This window comes from Rhipicephalus sanguineus, chromosome 3, assembly GCF_013339695.2.
Source record: "Rhipicephalus sanguineus isolate Rsan-2018 chromosome 3, BIME_Rsan_1.4, whole genome shotgun sequence".
NCBI lineage: Eukaryota > Metazoa > Arthropoda > Arachnida > Ixodida > Ixodidae > Rhipicephalus > Rhipicephalus sanguineus.
The window spans coordinates 89,398,478-89,414,226 of record NC_051178.1 but is presented as its reverse complement, the minus strand read 5'-3'; the positions used below and the strand labels follow the sequence as shown (position 1 = coordinate 89,414,226).

At 45.4% G+C, this 15,749-nt stretch overlaps 1 protein-coding gene across 1 annotated transcript in view; it reads right to left on the bottom strand.

Annotated features, from left to right (window-relative positions):
- Nucleotides 1–15,749, bottom strand: part of LOC119385664 (hemicentin-2) — a 56,440-nt gene that overhangs the window by 4,217 nt on the left and 36,474 nt on the right. Inside the window, exon 7 of the mRNA XM_049414054.1 lies at nt 13,725–14,015. Coding sequence (XP_049270011.1) covers nt 13,725–14,015 — 291 coding nt within the window. The remainder of the gene's footprint in view (nt 1–13,724; nt 14,016–15,749) is intronic.

The window sequence follows — 15,749 nt, the reverse complement described above, 5'->3', positions numbered from 1 at the left end:
TCACTCTGCACACTTTTTTTTTTCGTGCAGCCTCAAATGTAATATTTTTCAGCTCGACTAAGTTGACCGGCAGTGGCGTTATTTTTAATATATCGAAGCCGTCTTAAACGAGATCACCCTTAATGTGAAAGGGAAGGGTGAGCGCAGCTTTTACAATGTACGTTATTTTTTGGACATGCGCTGCTGCCTAAAAAAATGCGATAATATGTCGCTTTCTTTTATACGAACTAGGTATCTCTTAACCGGCGTCTGCCACGAGCTGCAGTGAAAAAAAGATGCACCACAACGAAAAAAAAAAAAATCCGTACAAAAGCACTCAAGGACTCGTCCTTAATAGTTATCCACACGTAATTATAGATGAGCCACAGCTTCTCTAAATAAATTCATAAGCTAAAACATAGGTCCAGTGACACGTGTGAAAAACAAAGAAAAATTCGGCAGATCCCACGCGTTGTGGCAATCGGTTTCAAGGTAAGTGTAACTGGTATGGAAACTTTCATAGAAGCCCATACGTTCAGAAAATGGCGGCTCATCAGCTGCTCATGGGGCTTAGCGCCATCTGTGTGAGGAGGGAATGACTTCCGGTGGGAAAAAATAAAACGGATATGACGCAATGACCGGTAAACAAGGGACGTATTGGAACTCGCGCGAAATTTGACCTCAAAATAGTTTACTTGGGCCTCTGATCGCTAAGGACAAGCGCTAAGGTGAGCCGGCAACTCCTTGGCGAGTGCAGTTGAAGCCACGCTAGCTAAGCTAATATCGACTCATGGCTAAACAGCGGTGTTTAAGTGTACCACCGTTTAATTCGCTTTGGTTCTACGTGGAAACCTTATTCTTGGAGCTTTTATTCTGCGTTCATGTCATCTTCTACAGCGGGATTAAAGTAAGCAGCAGCGTCCCTCTGATGTTTACAGCATTGCTTATTTGCTTTGCACATGCGCAGGGGCCTTAAAGAGTGCATTGCTAGTGTGCTTGAGTTCTAACGAGAAAGAATTACGCCTGGCCACGCCAAAATGATGATGTTTCAGTTTTATTCAGTGGTCACAATAGCGCAGTTTTACCACACCCTACACAATGAGCAACAAGTGTTGTAATATGTACAAAAAGTGCGTACACTACGTACACTATGTCCTGCCTTATGTTCCCATAAATTAACCTTGCGTATAACGTACACACGCTCGGAATATTAGCGCGACAGATAACTTAGCGATCTGCTCACCGATAGCAGGAAATACAGTTGGCACTGCGTGTTCACGAAAGCAACTGGGCAGTAGGAATATTGATGCATAAAATACAGCAAGCACACTGCTCTGAACCGTTGTACTATCTAGAAGAGATAGGTTTGCCAGGCGTACGCGTGTTGATATTGCATCCTTGCACGCCACATTATTTCCGCGGGTACCGAGGAAAGCGTTCGGCGTTAAATGCTAGCTGCGTCGTCCCGTTGCCCGTTGAACACCGTAATCAACACGTTGACCAACGATGAAACGCACCTCGCAACTCCGCGAACAGAAAAAAATCAAATTCTCACCACAACAATTCAGAGAACGCATGGAAGTGCGAAACACCAGAACACGTGAGGGGGCGTGTCGTCGCAGACGAACTTTACGAGCGCGCCTTTCCATGCACCCCAAGCGCTGCACTGAATAATAATGAGGCGGCCCTCTCTTCAGGGGGCGCTAAGAAAACCGTTTTTCCTAATTATTAAACACTGTCATGCATTCTTGGCACATTGAACCTACATGATATTGTTCGGGAAATAAATGTCACTTGTAAAACATAACGATTGCTTCGCCCTTGAATAAAACTTCACAGCACCCATAATCCCCTTGCTGGTGTCATTGGCGATAGGTTATGAACCGTTTTTCGCCCGAAGGTTCGCGACCTATTTGGATCGACCTCGTCGGTTTCGTGCGAAGCACTCAGCGAGTACACCTGTGTTGTATTTTGTGGCTATGGGCCAAGCGTTACTAGGTGGATCAACGTGTTTTTGTAAGTGTAGCAGCTCTGTGCACATCGTGGGCTTACCAGGCACGTCGACAACGACAATACTTGCATTTAAAGGGTAACTTATGGTGCGACGTCACGTCAGCGCTCACGTTAGAGTACATACCTCAGTATTATCGAAAGTAAGTGCACTTTATGGTGCAATGATGTGAATATCATACGTAACTTTCGCTAATATATTCCTCCGGGGTTGAGCAATGCTTCAATAAAGCTTGCTGAATCATAGCAATACAAATGTAATGTTTGTTAGACTGCTATAAAAGTGGAGTCAACACTGGAACCACCGACGTTAATCTTATATGACGCCTGTATCGTAGGAGTGCATATGTAATGTTTATTGCTTTCTTGTAAATTTAGATGGCCAGCACCGCGACCACAATCGAAGTTGCACCGAAATTACGCCTGCACAGGCTGTTTTTCCAAACCATTTTAAAGACCTGCCGTGGCTCTGTGGTAGAATACTTGACTGCCACGCAGGATGCTTGGGTTCGATTCCTGCTGGGATCCTAATTTTAGGGGCGAAGCTCCTTATAGCGGCACCCGTTCGTCCCGTAGTAGTGTGTAACCAGTCTTAAAAACGGAAGGGGCGTGCACATATGAAGGCTCCCTAAAGACCATGCGCTGCGACAGTACGTGATATTTATTTATTTATTTATTTACAGATACTGCTGTCTCATGTCTGAGACATTGCAGGAGTGGTTACAGGAAACACAAAAAGAACAACAAGAAACTATTAAAACATCAAAATACATAATTGGACACTTGTTTTACAAACTGTACATGTGGTAGTCGTCTCAAAGAACTGTCAAGGTTATTCCAAGTGTCAACTGTGCACGGGAAAAAAGAGTATTTATAACAATCGATATAACATCTGAACGGCACTATGTTCAGCGGATTGAATCGGCGGGTCACATGGGTAGTATGACCGGTGAAAGAAATGGGTGTAGCTATGCGGACAGATTTGTGCACGATGTTATGTAACATGATAAGCCGATCGCACATGCGTCGGTGTTCTAAACTATTCAGCGATAAAACGTGGTAGTGCTCTGAAGGGGAGAAGTTACGGTCGTAGCGATTAAAAATAAATCTGATTGCTTTTCGCTGGACGGACTCAAGTTTATCTTTGTCATTTGCAAGATGTGGTGACCATACAACTGACGCGTATTCAAGAAGAGGCCTGACGAGGGACTTATAGGCTATAAGCTTGCACTCTTTTGTGGCGCCTTTTAACGTTCTTCTTAGGTAACCCAATTTCTTAAGCGATTTTGCAGAAATAAGGTCAACGTGTTTGTGCCACTTTAAGTTTGGAGAGAATACAACACCAAGGTACTTAAATTCCTGAACGTTTACTAGTGTATGATCGGGATTGCCGTACCTAAATTGCAATGGTTCCTTTTTATTGGTAAAAGTCATTGACACAGTTTTCTGAAAATTAAGCTCCATCTGCCACGTTATGCTCCAGTCGCAAAAAGAAGAAAAACACATCATTTAACAAAACCTGGTCAGTGACACTACTCACATTGGAATACAGAACACAGTCATCGGCGTATAGACGTAGCCTAACTGGAGTGTTAGTGACAACTTGAACGACATCATTAATGTAAATTATGAATAAAAGGGGTCCCAAGACAGAGCCTTGTGGGGACACCTGAGGAAATATGAGCTGATGATGACTGTTCGTGGTTGTAGCGAACGAACTGACTCCTCAGGTGCAAATAATCCGTAATCCAGCCAAGTAATTTGTCAGCATATGGGCCTGTGAGAAAGTAGCGAAGTTTGAGGAGAAGTTTTTTATGGCATACCTTGTCGAAAGCTTTGGAGTAATCAATAAAGATGGCGTCGATCTGTTCATGGTTGTTAAGTGATGAGACGATGTCATGCGTGAATTCGATCAGCTGTGTAACCGTGGAAAAACCGCTGCGAAATCCATGCTGATGCTGTGAAAGGATATCGTTGTCAGTTAGGAACTGAATAATGTGCTTATGAATGATGTGCTCCAGTAGCTTGCAGCATGTAGATAATAATGAAATTGGTCTGTAGTTAGAAATGATTTCCTTCTTACCCGATTTGAAGATAGGAACAACATTGGCGATCTTCCAAACTCGCGGAACCCGTTCGGAGTCAAGTGATTTCTTAAATATAATTATGAGGTACCGTGCACACCATTCAGAGTACCTTTTCAAAAAAGCGTTGGGGATATCATCTGGACCGGCACTTTTAGTAATATCTATGTTTAGTAAGAGATTGTGAATTCCAGAGCAACTTAACTCAATATCCGGAATAGCTACCGATACAGAGGGGAGGACAAAAGAAGGAACAGTGCCGTTATCAACGGTAAACAAAGACTTAAAATAACTATTGAAGGCTTCTGAGATCCTCTGAGCGTCCGAGCAGGTTTCGTTTTCAATAATGAATGAGCAAGGGCTGGTGGGAGATGGACTAATTGTCTTCCAAAACTTAGTCGGATTTTCCCTGATGAACGCTGACAATGTGTTATTGTAATAGAAGTCTCTGGCTTCATGCATTTTATTTTTTAGTGTTGTTTTTAACGTACCCAGGAGAGAATCATGGTTTGGCTTGGAGCGGCATCGGCGACGTAGTCGCTTTATGCGGCGAATAAGCTGTATTATTTCTCTGTTGTACCATGGGTGTTTAGAATTGCGCTTGACACATTTCTTTGGCACAAATTTAGATATACATTCGGACACAATTGCACCAAAGTGTTCCACTAACGCGTTCACACCACATGTGTTGCTGGAAAACAGAAAATTGTCATAGGAATCTGCTAACAGGGAAAGTACACCTTCATCGTAGGCACGTGAGAAATCAGTAACAACTTTGCATTCTGGCTTCTTAAGTTCGCAGGTAACAGAAAAATTAACAAAGACTGCATTGTGATCAGAAAGACCTTCTACAACTGCACACTCAAAGTCATCATTCAATAGGTCAGCCGTAACGAAAACAAGGTCCAAGATTGAACAACCTCTAGTGGCGCTGTGAACAACTTGAGTAAAATCATGGGATACAGCGAAGTCAATCAAAGAATTACAGAGAAATTTGTCACGGCCGGTTGTGGTGAAGGACTTCCAGTTAATGTGGGGCGCATTGAAATCCCCGCATATGATCAATTTGCGGTCGTGAAGTCTGTGCTTTACGATATAGTCAGTGATTGCCAATATGCAATTGCCATCTTCATTTGGCGGCCGGTATACAGCGCCGATCGCCACAAACACACTGCATACCCTAACCTTACACCAGACAGACTCCGTTTCAAGGAGGTCAGGCAGTGTCGCGTACTCAATGCCATTTTTGATAAAGAGCGCCACGCCACCACCGCGACCACACGACCTGTCGTTTCGAATAACCGAGTAACCAGGGGGCAGAAATTCATTTTCAGAGATAGATTCATTAAGCCAGGTTTCGCCCTCTCCTCTCCTACGCCCTATGTATCGCCCACTCCTCTCCTACGCTTCCCCCTCTTTCTCCTCTCCTACAAAGGCCGTACAAAAATTCCTCACTGAAAAGTGGCCAAAGAAAACGGCATAACAGCCGATTTACTCAAAGATGGAAGGGACATTAAATAACTTGTGACAACCTACATGCATTGTCTTGTGGCCGCAACTGTGCAACTGAGCAGGAAAGACATCAACGCTATTACAGCGCAACAAAGGCACCAAACACACGACAATTATTAACCTACCAGCTACCTTGATTTTTGTTGAAAGCCATGACGAACGTAATTTCAAAGACGATGGGAGAATCTCCTGATTCAAACCAACCTAGAGAGCGAGCAGCTCATGAAAGGGATAGAATGACTCACAACCGCGTGATAAATCAGGTGAATGGCAAGTCTGCTGAGACCAACGAACCACTTTATGGAGCTTTCGCAGACTACGAAAAAAGCATTCGACTCTGTGCAAGTACCAGCGGTCTTTGAAGCATTGGGTCACCAAGGAATACTGAAAACGCATGTAAGTGCTTGAGCCGACGCCTGCATTCATTCCACAGCAACCTTGCTTCTCCTCAAGTAAAGCGAAGCCTCTGAGGCCAGCTGAGGACTCAGGTAACGAGATACGATCTCGCCAGTTTTGCTCGATGCATGCTTGGAAGAGATGCTTGCTTTGTAGGGGGCCTTCCCATGAAAATGAAATTGTCTTAAGAATAGAGATGAGAAGGATCGCATACTGCTCGTATTCTCAAATATGACCAGTAGCCTGCCGCGGTAACTAAAGCGAAAATTGCCCAATTATTCTTTACTGGAAGTTATAACATATGGAGCTTAAATTTTAAGGTTAACTAATGAACTCGAGAAAAAGGGAAACGCCACGCAGAGTTAAATAAAACATAAAGTGATACGATGTTAATGAGAACTAGCAGACAATAATGCCAAGGAAAGTATGCGAGATGTTATATGTAATAATTGGGAAATAATTGTGAAGCAAGTAAAGTGGACGAAAAGATAACTTGCCGCCGGCAGGGACCAAACCTGCGAGCTTCGAATAATGCGTCCGATGCTCTACCACTGAGCTACGGCGACGGTCGTCCCCCCGTCCACTTTATAGGGTATACGTGTGCATTTAAACCTAGGAGTGTTAGTCAGCGCCGATCGCAGCCATGGTGGCGAGTGTGGAACACTTTTTTCTGCCTCTTGGCGTCACGTAGCATGGGATCTTTTTTGAGATGGCAGCTGACCAAAATCCCTCGCATACTACCTGAAGGCATCAACTCTGCCAGAATGAGACGCTTGCTGTGAATGAAGGAAAGAGATGGCTTTTAAGGGCTCGTTTTTCTTTGTTAGACACAGTATTAATGAGAACTATTAGACAGTAATGCCAGGGAAAGTATACGAATGTTATTGTAATAATTGGGATATAAATGTGAAGCAAGTAGAGTGGACGAAAAGATAACTTGCCGCAGGCAGGGACCGAACCTGCGGTCGGCGCTGATTATCACACCTAGGTTTAAATGCGCACATATACCCTACAAAGTGGACGGGGGGGACGACCGTCGCCGTAGCTCAGTGGTAGAGCATCGGACACGTTATTCGAAAGTAGCAGGTTTGGTCTCTGCCGGCGGCAAGTTATCTTTTGGTCCTTATTACTTTCTTCACAATAATATCCCAGTTATGACAAGTAACATCTCCTACACTTTCCTTGGCATTATTGTTTGCTAGTTCTTAATATTATTGTGTCTAACAAAAAAAACCAGCCCTTAAAAGCCATCTTCTTTCCTAAAGTGATAGGAGTAACATTAAGAGATCGGAGGACTTCTGAATGAGTCAGAGAACAAAAAAATGTTGCAGATATTCTAGGTCATAATAGGCAAAGAAATGGGTGCGTAATATGCAGGATAGACAGCCGGCGGTCAGCTAACAATGCGCGAAAGGCACTAAAGCATGACACAGGGGTGGGGAAGGGGGGCTATGAAATCAGGAAGTTTGTAGGAATGGAATGGAGCGAGCTCACAAATGATAGATTAATTTTGAGATCGTTGCGAAGTGGCTTCGCTGTGCAATGGACACAGAGTGTGCTGAGGATGATGATGCTGCCATATCATACAGATATATACAGATCTACACAACATATCATATGCCACAGTATAACCAGAGCGAACCAGTAAAACGTAAGAACGTCTCTGTTTAATCATGATCTTTATACATTGTCACAACTGCGTAACCTTCAGTGCTATGCACAGAAAGGCTCGAAGAACTTGTAATTAATGGCTCCGATTGGCGCTCATACATTAATGGTGCTGCCACTAGTCGCCAGCGATTCGACGGTATTTAACAACATTGTCTGTTTCTTCTTTAGCGCTCAAATATAACGAAAGTGCGACTGTTGAGTAATTTCATTCTGAAAATAAATGTGTCATATGCAATATTCAGAAGCTAATGAGTAGGTATGCCACCATCGCTCCATTAGAGTCACGGTACCATAAAAGCTCTGAAGTGCGTGATATTTAGGGATGCAATATTTAGGGATGCTGAAATATCGACCGGCAGGGATAAATCAATAACGAAACAAACAAGCTCGAAACCAGAATGATGACTTAGCTCCTTACTGACCCATACGATGGGTCTGATGGCACCACCAATAGGCAAGGTACTGAAATTCGTTAGCAGCAGCAATCATTCCACTGACTTTACAGGGGCAACGAAGTTTTATTCACCTATCTAATTATCAAAGAATAATCCTCGGGCACGTACTCCTCCGGTGCCTTTCCGTGTGAAACATTATGGAAATTGTCTTTTAGACACTTTCGGCCTAGCCCCGCCACGGTGGTCTAGTGGTTATGGCACTCGACTGCTGACCCGAAGGTCGCGGGATCGAATCCCGGCCGCGGCGGCTGCATTTTCGATGGAGGCGAAAATGTTTGAGGCCCGTGTACTTAGCTTTAGGTGCACGTTAAAGAACCCCAGGTGGTCTAAATTTCCGGAGCCCTCCACTACGGCGTCTCTCATAATCATATCGTGGTTTTGGGACGTTAAACCCCAGATATTATTATTATTACACTTTCGGCCTATTATAGCACATCAATGTGGCGGCGATGTAGGGGCGTGGACCCTCATTAACCAACGTTGTTTGCCTGAGAAACTTCTGCACTCCTAATTTGGCCCCCATCTAAGCCTTCAATGAGTCAGAGAGATTCGATACGAACTGCGTCCTGAAGGAGAAGGCACCGTCTGCGCTATTTAACTCTCCATAGCCTTGCGTCATTCACGTTTGCATATTAAACTGATGTCCTTCCCGTGGACTACGTGCTTCCCGTAAAGTCTCCTTAAAGGGAGCCCCTCAAATGGTTTTCGAAATATTCTCAGCGTTTATGCAACATCATCACCAAGTCATTCGCACCATAGTGTATCGAAGCAGGTACGGACAATTAATATATGCCCTCCTTCTAAGCACTGCCTGCCCCCCTCAACTCACGGAAGGTACAGTCATCGCTGGCGATGGCAGCGCACTCGACGGGTTCAGCTGCTCTACCATCTCGATCGTCCGGCGGGTGCAGTCAGGCAACTAGGGAGCCGATATGACCGCTTGCCGTTCGGACGGCCGTGTAGGCTCCCTAGTTGCCCGACAGCATGCACCCTAGTACCCTCTCTCGCTACGGGCAATAGAGACGAAGCGCTCGGAGTGGTTGAGATCTGGTCCGCGAGGTGCCGCAACACTTCCAGCCGTTCTTATCTTATTCTCCTCTACGGCGACTATCTGCAAAGGCCAAGAATAATAATAATAATAATATCTGGGGTTTAACGTCCCAAAACCACGACATGATTATGAGAGACGCCGTAGTAGAGGGCTCCGGAATTTTCGACCACCTGGGGTTCTTTAACGTGCACCTAAATCTAAGCACACGGGCCTCAAACATTTTCGCCTTCATCGAAAATGCAGCCGCCGCGGCCGGGATTCGATCCCGGGACCTTCGGGTCAGCAGTCGAGCGCCATAACCACTAGACCACCGTGGCGGGGCGCAAAGGCCAAGAAGTATGCGGACAAACAAAAAGTATTTGAGAACAAGCACCGATAAGCGCGAACTCGGGCGGTGTGGTTGTCTCTTCAGGGATGAACTTACAGCCGTAGACGCGTGGTACCTGGCATTCATCGGATAGCGAGGGCCCGACGCTCATTGCAGCGACGAGCTGAATCGACTCCGCTCACCAGATGCCTTACATGCCTTACACGATGTTGCAGCTTTACAAGAGACTTAAAAGAACTGAGCGCTGGGCGAGTTACTAATCAATTACGATGAAACTGCGCGAAAACAAAAAAAAAACGGGAACAAGGAAGGCACACGCACAAGCGCAGACTGAACAACTGGGAGGGTTTGAACCACCGATTATTGGATCACAGGGCATCACTGAAGGCTGAAATGTCGTCTAATTTGCGCCTACACTGCAAAGATTGCAAATGCCGCCCGTTGCTGCGTCAGACCTAGATGCTGCCTGGGCATGAAGATAGGAGAGTGCGAGAAGTATCAGAGGCGTTTTTTTATTCACTAGAATGGTGGCATGTGCGTTGCTAGGCCATGGGTTATGTTGCACAAACTTGAGATTGCCTATCTAACCGCTGACCTGTAGTTGTTCACGTGTTTCTTTGTACTATGTTGCTTATTTATGTAAGTTTCTCCCGATAAACTATCAGCTGCCAGTCTGCTCTTGTGCGTGTGCCTTGCTTGTCCCCGTTTTTGTCACCAGTCCCTAGATTTGCGACCCACAACGCAGCTAAGGCAACTCATGGTGTCCGAGAAAAGAAACCTCGAGATAAACACTGTCGCGCAGCTCATGTCAACACGAAGTATGTTGCTACACAGGCAGATGGCGTTCCCTCTCCACCGGGGGTTCAGTGACGTAGACTGAACATATCGAATCAGATCGGTCGCCTGTGCTAAGTAACATGGGAAAATGCTATGTCGGAAGGACGCGGGAAGCTGAAAACTCGTTCGGCTGAGCCACTATGATCTGTAGCGATTCGCATGTTTAAATTCTTGCAATGAATTCCACAGCTGACGCAGAGAGCCTAAATCGGTCTGCAAATGATTCTTAAGACTTCCATTACTGGCTCAATGAATTCATAGAAAATTGTCAAAACCGTTTCATGGCCCCTTTAAGCACCCTACTTGACCTCAGCTGTCTATCGCATCGAGTGATATTATCAGAGAGTGGAATACCGTCAAATCTCTCTACATCAGGGGTATCAAACACGCGGCTCGCAGACTTTTGTCTATAGCAGCCCGGCCCGCGCATGACTGTATTCGTCCAATATTTTCTCCATATTCTGAATAAGTGCTTTCATGAGCGTTCAACTTTGGTAAATGGTACCCGCATTATTTTTGTCGTCTATTGCGATTAATAAAGCTTTGTTTGGGTAAGCTGCACAGACTTGACTGATGTCAAGGATTTTTTACGTGAGGCAGCCCATGCAGTCACCATGTGTTGAAACATAACCGTGGAACAAAAGCTTCATATTTCAGAATCGGCGTCCAGATTTTAGTCATTCTGGTGATCGGTGTAAAAAAGGCTTTCTTTCAAATGGCAACGTTACCTAGCATATTTTTCACCACCATCACCCTCCCCCTGCTGCAAACTTCACTCCTCCGGCCCTTGCGTGATTAAATTTCGTGACGGCGGCCGGCTAGCTTAAGAGACTTTGGGACCCCTGCTGTACACAATGATATTAAATCAGAGACTGTAAGCAGTGCATATGGTTGACCGGCAATCAAGAAGAAAACGATTCTAGCGTTGGAAAACAATACATTAAAATCTGTGGAATTGAGCCGAAGTCTCTTGGGACGCTGCCCGTGACAGTATTAAGGCGGAAGCATTATAAGTCCCATATGTCAAGGCAATTTTGGATATTTGGCGAGACATTACAATACCTGGCTGGACTTTACCGAAAGATAAAAAAGCTTAGCTGCAAATGGCGGTCAAAAGTCACTAGATACTCAAGTGAACGTATGTGTTCCGTCGGCGCACCACAAGTCATGTGACCTCAGTGTCACAATTTCGTCAATGACATAATCCTTTGACGTCATCATGGTGTCCCGTTAGCGTCACCAACATGAGCTCGGTATGTACTAGAATTTGCGTGCCATAACAATAATGCATGACAAGCATGAGTGACATCCAAGCATTACGCGCTTGCGATGTGTGGCATAACATAAATGGCAAAAGTGTCAGTGATAATACGGTAATCGCTTCATTGCCTTGGCACAGCAGAATGTGGATCAGTTGACGTGCGTGCATGAGAAACGTGAAAAAGAGAATGCGACACTAACGACATGACATATATGTCGCCTATGCGATGGCACAGATATGACATTAAATAAACAAGTCACACGATGCACCTGACTTGAAGCCGTCGTGGTCGCTTCATTAACATAGTATGCACCAGACTGTGCATGCGTCTCTGACAGGCATTCAGTAATGATTGAACTATCATAAATATCACGACATGCATCTGATACGTGGCATGGCATGCGTGGCATACATAAGTAGATGTCATTCGAGTGATTTATTTGACGGGAATGTCTCGTATGCATGGCCGTGAATGACATGATATGCATGTACCGTATTTACTCGCTTAGTGTCAGCTAGTGCTGGTTTACTGCTGGCTAATGCTGGCTAAGTACTGGCTACTGCTCGGTAATGTTGGCCAGTGCCTGCTCATGTCAGCTAGTGTTGGCTTGGGTTGGCGAACTTTGGCTGGTGGTGGCTAATTTGCGGCTTATCTTGGCTAGCATTGAACATGTTGACAACCGTGGATAATGCTGGCTTACTGTTACTGTTGGCTGGTGCGGGCTAAGCTTGTCCAGTGTTGGCACCAGTGTGCTGGCTAGCGTTGCTTATGCTGCCTAGTTGTCGCCTAGTGTTTGATAACTGCTGTCTTAACAATGGAAAACATTGTTTAAGTGTCGGGTAGTTTAGGCTAACTTTGGGTAGTACTTCCGGCTATATAGTAATGTCTTATGTTGGTTACAGTAGTATTGTGTTGGCTATTAGCTCTTCAGACTACGCAATAAATATTTTTTTATGTATCACGATTCTGGCGCCTGTCTATAAGGCTGTTTATAATAGTCACGTCAGCGCGCTTGAGCGTGCATCACGACAGACCGGACAGAGTGTGCAGATCATTGATGACTGCTTCGCAGACTACAGATTATTATAGTGCGCGATATCAGCAAGAGCTCTTTTATAAACCTCATTGGGCTTGGTGCAAAATTTATTCACTTGGTTTGCAGCACGCTTCTTGTTATATTCTGGTGTTATACACTTAGCATTTTTGGATATTCGCATTTAACTGTTGCTGCATTCTAATGTTCCCTATTGCTACAATGCCTTTTTTTGCTAAGTAGGAGAACATAAATTGCATGACCAGCTGGCCAATAAGTCCATGGTCAGCTGCTTAGCTGTCCGCTCGTTAAAGGATCACGTGCTACGTGATGCCAGCTGGCAAAGAAAGAGTGTTCCACAGTCGCCGTCATGCCTACGAGTGGCGCTGACTAACATTCCCAGGATTGCATGAACATGTGTACCAGATAAAGTGGACAAGAGGACGACCGCCGCCGTAGCCAAATCAGTAGGGCATCGGGCGCGTTATCCAAGTAGGTTCGGTTCCTACTGGCTGCAAGCTGTCTTTTCGTCCACTTTTACTATTCACAGAGGCAGTCACCTTGTAACGCGCTCGATAAGTTGGACGACCGCACTCTGTCGGAAGAAAGAATCCTGCGGCATCGGCCGGACCAAACGTCACAGAAAAAGGATGTGCAAGTGCTACTGCGCTTTCTGCGTTCAACCAGTCTCTCAGAACGGCTCTGATTGGAGCGTCTTGTGTGCGTGTGCATGTGTCTGTGTGTATTTTCTTTCGTTTTCGTTTTATTTCTCTCTCTGTACTCTTTCTTACACCTATATCCCCACCCCTGTGCAGGGTAGCAAACCGGTCACTTGCGCCAGGTTAACCTCCCTGCGTTTCCTTTTCATCTATTTCTCTCTCTCTTGTCCACTTTTCTTTCTTCACGTCTGTATCACAAATACTACAATAGACTTAAAGCAGCAAAATTAACGTCCCCTATAGCTTCCTTGAATTCATTATCTGCTGGTTTCCATTAAGGTTGTGTGAAACAATAACACGAGCCTTCAAAATTTCTCCTTCCTTTCCTTCAGTTCGTATATAGCTGCGCATAGCTGTTCATCACAAGCACTTATCTAGTGATCGTACCTGCGGGCACGACGACAAACACGCAGGGCTGCCTCTGGTCGCCGACCTGGTTTCGCGCCCAACACAGCAGGGTGCCGTAGTCTTGGTGCGACCGGACGACGTAGCGGGCCACGCTTCGTGTGCCCTCCCAGCTGTACGTGTCCACTCTGGAGCTCTGGTGCATCGAGTTGTTGAATCGCCAGCGGAAGGTGACGGACGGTGGCTGTGCCTGTACGTCGCAGGACACTTGCAGCATCTTTGATAGCCGCGTCGCGTACACCAGCCGCTGGCCTGAGTTGCACACTGGAGCATCTACATAGAGCAGTAGTGAAGGTGAGGTCACAAACGTGTTATCTAAATTCACACGTCCATTACATTGATAATGGTAAGCTTAGGTAATAGGTGGTGTAGCTCCGTGCCAGAGTTTACTAAGTTGCAAACGTAAAGATCCCGCAAAATTGAGCCGCTGCATGTATAGCAATAGAAACAATCGTTCACACGTGTGTGATAGTCTTGGACACGTTTGTTCTATATTGAGTAAGAGGTGGCGCTCACAGCCTTCAGAACGTGTTAAGTCTTGTTGCTCCTGATTTATATGAATCAGACCGTATCAGCATGAGGCAAGAAAGCGCTGTGTGTAACCTTCATATATTTTTCTTGTCGCCCAGTTATGAAGGCATAAACCTCAGAAGCCTCATCTAACGCGAAAAGAAACCGTCGGCGTCGGCGGTGTCGACGTCAACATGAGTATTGCGAAAAATTGCCATCGCATGATAGTGATTAACAATCATGATGACGTCATCATGACATCACATGTCGCAAAAATTTGTGACGTCATCATGGCATCAGCTACTGTGACGTCCCATGATGACCACATCACGGGACATTGTCGCTTGGTCAAAAATGGGCCGATCCAGGAGTCCCTGCAAAACCACGTGAGGTGCAGAATGCTTCCAGTGCCTCCGATCCTGGACGACTCAGAAGCTACACAGAAGAAACAGAAGAAGAGCATGGCTTTTGCCTTCCCGTCGTCTTAGGCACATGCATAACAGACCGTGTGACTTTTCCTTCCCTAGTGCATCTGTGCATCATAAAATTGCGGCGAGCTCTTGGGCTGTGCAGACTGCCCAGTCAGTGGTAGGCACAGTAAGTAAAAATTAAAGGAAGAAGAGGAAAGCGCTAAAAAGCAGGGAAGTCAACGAGGGGCGTGTCGGGTTTTCTGCCCTACCTGACACGCGTCATGCCCGTCAGTGTCACTGATGAGCATGGCGGTGGATGCGGCGTGTCTTTACGGCCGCTTGTGTCGTGCCCTACGCAATTTTATATGACCGGGGAGCTTGACACTGCTGTCTTCCTATTGCTACGACTAGGAAACGTTGCGTGCTGGGTTCTTCGGGTTCTCGTCGCCTCGTTCCCTGCCACAAGAAGCTTCACTTTTAAGATGCGCTTAACGTCAGTGACGCATTCGTGACAAGAAATAGGTAGACACCTCTATCGAAAAATGTCATATGACACGTATGACACATATTCAATAATCTCGTATGATCATACAAGAACACATATGATTCGCATGTGTTCATACGAGATTATTGGGTACGAGGCATACGTGTCATGAGAATTTTCCATAGGGAAGCGTCTCTTTTTTTCAGCGTAGTCCAATTATGACGAACAATAAGTAGATGACCAAGCAAATGAAGGATGGTTCAGCTTCTAAACGAAAGCAAGCGGCTGGCCAGTATACATGAGGTGTGAGCAAAGTATTAGCTTACATTTTGAGGAGACGCGGGGCGTAGATTGCTGGTACGCCGACAAGAAAGCGGATAATGACCATATGAATGTGAAGAATAAGCGGCCCTTTGAATACCTTAGCCGAAATCTTCAATATTCTGTGCGCTGATCGCTAAAAGCTATATATAAATGAAAATGTAAGTTTCTAGAGGTGGAGCAAGCTGAATATTGTCCGCAAAGGGTGCGGATCGGCCAATACATTTACAGAAATAAAAAAAAAACCGTGAAACTGCGATAAGGTACGAATTGAAGTTGAAA